This window comes from Heterodontus francisci, chromosome 1 (assembly GCF_036365525.1).
Source record: "Heterodontus francisci isolate sHetFra1 chromosome 1, sHetFra1.hap1, whole genome shotgun sequence".
Classification (NCBI taxonomy): domain Eukaryota; kingdom Metazoa; phylum Chordata; class Chondrichthyes; order Heterodontiformes; family Heterodontidae; genus Heterodontus; species Heterodontus francisci.
In genome coordinates this window covers 284300189-284308755 of record NC_090371.1, presented here as the reverse complement: position 1 = coordinate 284308755, position 8567 = coordinate 284300189, and the positions used below count along the sequence as shown (strand labels likewise).

Sequence of the window (8567 nt, the reverse complement as noted above, 5' to 3'; positions counted from 1 at the left end):
CCTCCTCTTCCAAATGTCCAGCCATTGACTGGTGGGGTAGGTTTGAAGGGCTGAATGGTCCCTTATACTCCATTCACAAGGAAACCGCCCACCAGCAATGCTATTGGCCAGATTGCCCGTCAATTATAGACGTCACAATGAGGCCCGCCTTTCCGTTCCACGTTCGAACGTAAGACAGCGGTCCGAGCGCTGATTGGATAGGTCTCGCCCATATCCCGCCTACCTCCCGGAACGGGGCAGTGATTGGTCCATGGAACTGTCAGTCACGGGCTGGGCCTTGCCTGAGGGCCGCGGCGTCTGGCTGTGGTTGTATTTTTTGTCCGGAGTGGTGTGATGTGAGGGCGGCTGGAGCGGTCTGTTTGTGTCGGGATGACGGCCGCGGATTGGCGGCTGCTGTAAAAGCAAAGAAAGGCGGGGGAGAGGAAGCCGCCTGTGGAAGTAGGGGAAGCCTGCGGCCTATTCGGTTGCCAAGGCGACGCGCGGCCTGGCGCTGGGAGTGGGAGTCGGGCCCACGATGAGCTCCCGGGTGCGGCCTCAGCAACAGCCGCCGCCGGGCAGGTTCACCCCGGCCGGCTCCCGTGCTCAGGGAGCCGAGCAGCTGGAGATGAGGCGGGTCCGGGGTCCAGCTCGCAGCAGCCCGGCTTCCTCCGCCGCCTCGTCCCGCCAGGCCTGGAGCCGGGAGAACCCAGGCTACGAGCCCGGGGAGGAGGAGTTGGACATGGAGCTGGATTGGGCCGGGATCAGCCCCGGGCGGCGGTCGGTGTCCAGTAACAGCAGCGGGGGGACAGGAGGCTCCAACTCCCGGGGAAACCCCAACAACACCGGCCTGAGCCCCACTCCCAGGCCGGAGAGTCAGCACCGCAGGCCGGCCTGTGCCCACAGGATCCTGCAGAAAATCCGAGGTAACTCCCGAAAAATCTTGCCAAAAATCAAGGTTGTAAATCAGAAACATAACAAATATTAGGGTGGAAAAGAGAAATATATTAGAGTTTTTGTGAGCTGGAATTCACTGCCTTAAAGGGCAGTGGAAGCAAATTCAATAGTAACTTTAAAAAGAGAATTGGATAAATCCTTGGAAAGTTAAAATTTGCAGAGCAATGGGGAGGGGCGGGGTTTGTGGGGGGTAAAACTTGGTTTCTATAGTAACGCCTGGCTCGGGTATGAAATTAAAACACGATCCAGGCTCAACCCGACCCGGGCTCGACCCCGGCCGACCCGGGCCCAAAACGGGCCCGACCCGGGGCCAACGAGCACTTTAGAAGTGTCGTCACTGCTGCAGGAAACACAGCACCAATTTGTGCACAGCAAGCTCCCACAACCGGCAATGTGATAATGACCAGATCATTTGTTTTTATGATTTTGATTGAAATATAAATATTAGCCCCAGGACTGGAAGAACTCCCCTGTTGCTCTTCAAAGTGGTGCCCCGGGATCGCTTACATCCACTTTTTTTGCAAAAATATACTTTATTCATAAAATTTGTAAAGTATATTACATAACAGTTCAAAGTTGATATTACAAAAGTGTAATACAGATCAATTTCTTTTAATACAGCACATGAGGTGCCTCGCTACGCTTGCCATTACAGGTTATGTTTACAAAGCATATTTACATGCCATGCCAAACATTCTCTGGTGCATGCAGGCCCTTGGTATACTATGGCAGGAGGGCCTTACACAATGGCCTCTCCTCCTTTTACAGATAGGGCCTCCGTTTAACGTTTCATCCAAAAGACAGCACCTCCACCAATGCAGCACTGCATCAGTACTGAACTGGAGGGTCAGCCTGGATTTTTGTGCTCAAGTTCTGGTGTGGGACTTGAATCCAGAACCAGCTGTTTGAGCATATACCCAAAGTGTTAACCAACCACCTGTCCTGTCCCTCGCTGTTGTATACACATATGCAAGGACCCATAGAGTCATAGTCATAGAGAAACAGGCCCTTCGGCCCATCGTGTCTGTGCCGGCCAATAGGTACCTACCTATTCTAATCCCATTCTCCAGCATTTGGCCCATTGCCTTGTATGCTATGGTGTTTCAAGTGCTCATCTAAATACTACTTAAATGTTGTGAGGGTTTCTGCCTCTACCATCTCTTCAGGCAGTGGATTCCAGATTCCAACCACCCTCTGGGTGAAAAGTTTTTTCCTCAAATCCCCTTTAAACCTCCTGCCCCTTACCTTAAATCTATGCCCCCTGGTTATTGACCCCTCTGCTAAGGGAAAAAGTTTCTTCCTATCTAATCTATCAATGCCCCTCATAATTTTGTATACTTCAATCATGTTCCTCCGCCCCCCCCTCATCCTTCTCTGTTCAAAGGAAAACAACCTCAGCCTTTTCAGTCTCTATTCATAGCTGAAATGCTCCAGCCCAGGCAACATCCTGGTGCATCTCCTCTGCATCTTCTCCAGTGCAATCACATCCTTCCTATAGTGTGGCACCCAGAACTGTATACAGTACGCCAGCTGTGGCCTAACTAGTGTTTTATACAGCTCCATCGTAACCTCCCTGCTCTTATATTCTGTGCCTCGGCTAATAAAGGCAAGTATCCCATAGGCCTTACTGATCACCTTATCTACCTGTGCTGCTGCCTTCAGTGACCCACTGACTCAATCAGTCTGTCCCGCACAACTGCGATGACATCCATTACAATACATACATGGCTTTCAGGTAATGTGGTAAGTGTAAGGTCCTGAGTGAGGTGAAAATCCAGATAAAAGCCCAGGCTGATTGTGGGACAATAAATCTGGAAAATTCCTCTCTGATTGATTCCCTTTAGGTGATGGAAACTGCTCTGTCCCTTCTTTTTATGTGAAGTGATGTCCACCCAAGCCTGAACTGGTCTAGCTCTCACTTGAAGGTCCTGTATTCACTGGGAAAAGAGCCGCCACCCAATTTAATCTATTTCTGACCTTGCATTAAGTTGAGATTGAGAACTCTTGGTTCACTCTCGCCTATTTAGTTGAAACACATGCTACACAAACGCAATCTGTTCCCTTCATTTTATAAAGCTCAGTCAAATCATCTTAAGCCCACGCTTCATAAAGTGTAACGTCCCAGCTCTTTCAGCCTATCTTGGTAGATGCTGAGGGATTCACTATATTTCCAGCTCCTGCTGTTAAGCAAATTTGACACAGATGAGGTTAGAAAGTGTTATTTTAATGGGTCAACTTTTGCCTTTTATTTGGGAACAGAAGTTCCCTAAAGCAGAACAAAATCTGTAGAATCATTTAAGAAACAATGGGATGGTTCAATTTGGGGAAGTTTGGGATCTTTCTGGATGGATGAAATAAGGTGTTCAAAACTGGGTTTATAATTCCTAGCACCTGGTGGAACTCTCTATGACTGGCTGCATTTTAATGGAGCACCAGAACCAAACCTTCCATGTTATTCAGTGAGTTAGAGGACAGCAGAGCTGCTGCTGTTTGAATGGAACTGAAAGGCAGAATTACTACACTGAGTTTATGGCCATCAGCTTATGCTTGCTCAGTGCTGATACTGGACGAGAAACGAAAGAGAGAGAGCTGAAGGTGCCAGCTGCAAGGAGAAGCTGGCAGGTAGCAACGTGGAGGCAAGGCTACACTTGATGGCTTGTTTGCATCTAAAGTGCCTTGGACTGAGTAGAACATAGAACATAGAACATAAAAAAATACAGCACAGAACAGGCCCTTCGGCCCACGATGTTGTGCCGATCCTTTGTCCTCTGTCAAGGACAATTTAATCTATACCCCATCATTCTCCTTTATCCATATACCTATCTAAAAGCCGTTTGAAAGTCCCTAAAGTTTCTGACTCAACAACTTCCCCAGGCAAGGCATTCCATGCCCCGACCACTCTCTGGGTAAAGAACCTTCCCCTGACATCCCCCTTATATCTCCCACCCTTCACCTTAAATTTATGACCCCTTGTAACGCTTTGCTCCACCCGGGGAAAAAGTTTCTGACTGTCTACCCTATCTATTCCCCTGATCATCTTATAAACCTCTATCATGTCACCCCTCATCCTTCTCCGTTCTAATGAGAAGAGGCCTAGAATGTTCAGCCTTTCCTCGTAAGACTTATTCTCCATTCCAGGCAACATCCTGGTAAATCTCCTCTGCACCCTCTCCAAGGCTTCCACATCCTTCCTAAAATGAGGCGACCAGAACTGCACACAGTACTCCAAATGAGGCCTTACCAAGGTCCTGTACAGCTGCATCATCACCTCACGGCTCTTAAATTCAATCCCTCTGCTAATGAACGCTAACACCCCATATGCCTTCTTCACAGCCCTATCCACTTGAGTTGCAACTTTCAACGATCTATGCACATAGACCCCAAGGTCTCTCTGCTCCTCCACATGCCCAAGAACCCTACCGTTAACCCAGTATTTTGCATTCGTGTTTGTCCTTCCAAAATGGACGACCTCACACTTTTCAGGGTTAAACTCCATCTGCCACTTTTCAGCCCAGCACTGCAACCTATCCAAGTCCCTTTGCAGACGACAATAGCCCTCCTCGGTATCCACAACTCCACCAACCTTTGTATCATCTGCAAATTTACTGACCCACCCTTCGACTTCCTCATCCAAGTCGTTAATAAAAATCACAAACAGGAGAGGACCCAGAACTGATCCCTGTGGCACGCCACTGGTAACTGGGCTCCAGGCTGAGTATTTACCATCTAAGACCACTCTCTGCCTTCTATCAGTTAGCCAATTCTTAATCCAACTGGCCACATTCCCCACTATCCCATGCCTCCTGACTTTCTCCATAAGTCTACCATGGGGGACCTTATCAAATGCCTTACTAAAATCCATGTACACCACATCCACTGGTTTACCCTCATCCACTTGCTTGGTCACCTGCTCAAAGAATTCAATCAGGCTTGTGAGGCAAGACCTACCCCTCACAAAACCGTGCTGACTGTCCCGAATCAAGCAGTGTCTTTCCAGATGCTCAGAAATCCTATCCCTCAGCACCTTTTCCATCAACTTGCCTACCACCGAAGTAAGACTAACTGGCCTGTAATTCCCAGGGTTGTTCCTATTCCCTTTCTTGAACAGGGGCACAACATTTGCCACCCTCCAATCACCTGGTACCACCCCCGTCAACAGAGAAGATGAAAAGATCATTGCCAGCGGCTCTGCAATTTCATCCCTTGCTTCCCATAACATCCTTGGATATACCCCGTCAGGCCCGGGAGACTTGTCTATCTTCAAGTTATTCAAAAACCCCAACACATCTTCCCTCCTAACGAGCACTTCCTCGAGCTTACCAGTCTGTTTCACACCGTCCTCTTCAGTAATACACCCCTTCTCATTCGTAAATACCGAAGAGAAGTACTCATTCAAAACCTCACTTATCTCTTCCGGCTCAACACACAGTCTCCCGCTATTGTCCTTGACCGGACCTACGGTCCCCCTAGTCATCCTCATATTTCTGACATACGCGTAAAAGGCCTTGGGGTTTTCTTTTATCCTACCCGCCAAGCATTTTTCATGCCCTCTCTTAGCTCTCCTAATCCCTTTCTTCAGATCCTTCCTGGCCATCTTGTATCCCTCCAGAGCTATGCCTGTGCCCTTTTTCCTCAACCTTATATACGCATCCTTCTTCTTCCTAACAAGACTCTCAACCTCTCTTGTCAACCACGGTTCCCTCACATGACCATCCCTTCCCTGTCTGACAGGGACATGCTTATCAATGGCCCCTACTATCTGCTCCTTGAAAAAGTTCCACATTTCGACCGTGCCCTTCCCTGCCAGCATATGCTCCCAACTTATGCTCCTCAGTTCCTGCCTGACAGCATCATATCTACCCTTCCCCCAATTGTAAACCTTGCCCTGTTGCACATACCTATCCCTCTCCATTACCACAGTGAATGCTACAGAATTGTGATCACTATCTCCAAAGTGCTCGCCCACCAACAGCTCTATCACTTGCCCTGGTTCATTACCTAGTACCAAATCCAATATTGCCTCCCCTCTGGTCGGGCAGTCTACATACTGAGTCAGAAAAGCTTCCTGGACATACTGCACAAACACTACCCCATCCAAACTATTCGATCTAAAGAGTTGCCAATCAATATTTGGGAAGTTGAAATCCCCCATAATTACTACCCTGTGACTTCTGCTCCTTTCCAAAATCTGTTTCCCAATCTGCTCTTCCACCTCCCTGCTGCTATTGGGGGGCCGATAGAAAACTCCCATCAAGGTGACTGCTCCTTTCCTGTTCCTGACCTCAACCCACAGTGCCTCAGTCGGCAGATCCTCCTCGAAAATTCTTTCAGCAGTTGTTACACTATTTCTAACTAACAATGCCACCCCCCCACCTCTTTTACCACCATTCCTAATCTTATGAAAACATCTATAACCAGGTACCTCCAAGAACCATTCCTCCCCCTCACCTATCCACGTTTCAGTGATGGCCACAACATCGTAGTCCCAAGTGCCCATCCACGCCTTCAATTCACTCACCTTATTCCTGATGCTTCTTGCGTTGAAGTATACGCACTTTAACCCTTCTCCGTGCCCATCTGTCCTCTGCGACAGTGCTACCTTCCCCAATACCTCACTACACTCTTTGTCTTTCTGAGTGGACCCACTGGTCCCTGGACTACAAGTCCGGTTCCCATCCCCCTCCCAAACTAGTTTAAACCCTCCCGAACAGTACTAGCAAACCTCCCTCCCAGGATATTGGTGCCCCTCTGGTTCAGATGCAGCCCGTCCTGTTTGAACAGGTCCCATCTTCCCCAGAATGCAGTCCAATTATCCAAGAACTGGAAGCCCTCTCTTCTACACCATTCCTGCAGCCACGTGTTCAGCTGTGCTCTCTCCCTATTCCTAGCCTCACTATCACGTGGCGCCGGCAACAAACCAGAGATAACAACTCTGTCCGTCCGAGCTTTCAGCTTCCAGCCTAACTCCCTAAACTCACTTCTAACATCTGTGCCACCCTTCCTTCCTACGTCGTTGGTGCCAATGTGCACCACGACCTCTGGCTGCTCCCCCTCCCCTTTAAGGATCCTGAAGACGCGATCACAAACATCACGGACCCTGGCACCAGGTAGGCAACAAACCATCCGTGCGTCTCGCTTGCGCCCACAGAACCGCCTGTCGGTACTCCTCACCATCGAGTCCCCGATGACTAGTGCTCTCCCATTCTCCCTCCTTCCCTTCTGAGCCACAGTGCAGGACCCCGTGCCAGAGGCCCGTTCACTGCAGCCTGCCCCCGATAGGCCGTCCCCCCCAACAGTATCTAAAACTGTATACTTGTTGCTGAGGGGAACGACCACAGGAGATCCCTGCACTGACCTCTTCCCACCTCTAACTGTTACCCAGCTGCCTTTGTTTTGTGGAGTAACGACATCCCTGTAGCTTCTATCTATCACCCCCTCAGCTTCCCGAATGATCCTCAGTTCATCCAGCTCCAGCTCCAGTTCCCTAACACGGTCTGATAGGAGCTGGAGACGGATGCACTTCCAGCAGGTGAAGTCGGCAGGGTCACCGGAGGTTCCCCTCACCTCGAACATACTGCAGGAGGAGCACTGCACTCCCCTGGCTGCCATTTCTTTTACTCAATTACCCCTTAATTAAGTACAAATATAGATATTAACAAAAACAGTGAAATAGCTTACCTGTTCAGTCCTTTTTGGCTAGAGGAGGAGGGTAAAAAGGGTCTTATTATTAGGTTAGAGGAGTAGGATGGGTGGGAGACACTACATGTGTAGTGTCTCGGGTTAACTCTGCTCCGCACCTTTAAAGAAAGAAAATACCTACCCAGGAGTCCTTGCTGCCGTCCAGCTTCCGGTTCCTCCCGCGCCAAAAGTAACTTGAACACAAGGAAAACAGTAAGTACAACTTTTAAAACAACTTTTAAAACACAGCTCCTGTTGCCTTCACTTACCCACCGAAGAGTCGCTACCTTCTCCTGCTTCTCCGCCGGGAAATGTTAAATATCTAATGATCACCCTAAAAATGAGAAATCCATTCCAGTTTGGGACAAAAGGACAGCCTGAACATGGAAGCTTATTTACTGATCATTATCCTGAAGCTGTCTCCATTGACCACGTCTTACTAAATTGTTAATGAATAGAGAAAGCTTGTAAAACAGTCTTCATTCATTTTTCGTTCCCCCCACCCCTCCCCCACCCCTCCCCCACCCCTCCCCCACCCCTCCCCCACCCCTCCCCCACCCCTCCCCCACCCCTCCCCCCCCCTCCCCCCCCCTCATAAAATTCTGGAATGGAATGGTGTGTGATTGATGCTTTACTGTAATGCCTGTAAAATGATTCCAACAGCCCTGCGTGCAAGTCCTGGAGGACAAGCCTATTATAGCAGGGATTTTTTATTTATTTATTTAGAGATACAGCACTGAAACAGGCCCTTCGGCTCACCGAGTCTGTGCCGACCATCAACCACCCATTTATACTAATCCCACACTAATCCCATATTCCTACCACATCCCCACCTGTCCCTAGATTCCCTACCACCCACCTATACTAGGGGCAATTTACAATGGCCAATTTAGCTATCAACCTGCAAGTCTTTGGCTGTGGGAGGAAACCGGAGCACCCGGCGAAAACCCACGCGG

The 8567-nt window shown here is 49.2% G+C and overlaps 1 protein-coding gene across 1 annotated transcript in view; it reads left to right on the top strand.

Moving 5' to 3' along the window:
• Positions 1-239: 239 nt before the first annotated feature.
• The window catches only part of pkd2 (polycystic kidney disease 2), a 51726-nt gene continuing 43398 nt past the window's right edge, over positions 240-8567 (top strand). The window contains exon 1 of the mRNA XM_068046983.1: positions 240-902. Within this exon, the coding sequence (XP_067903084.1) occupies positions 515-902 (388 nt within the window). The 5' untranslated portion in view covers positions 240-514. The remainder of the gene's footprint in view (positions 903-8567) is intronic.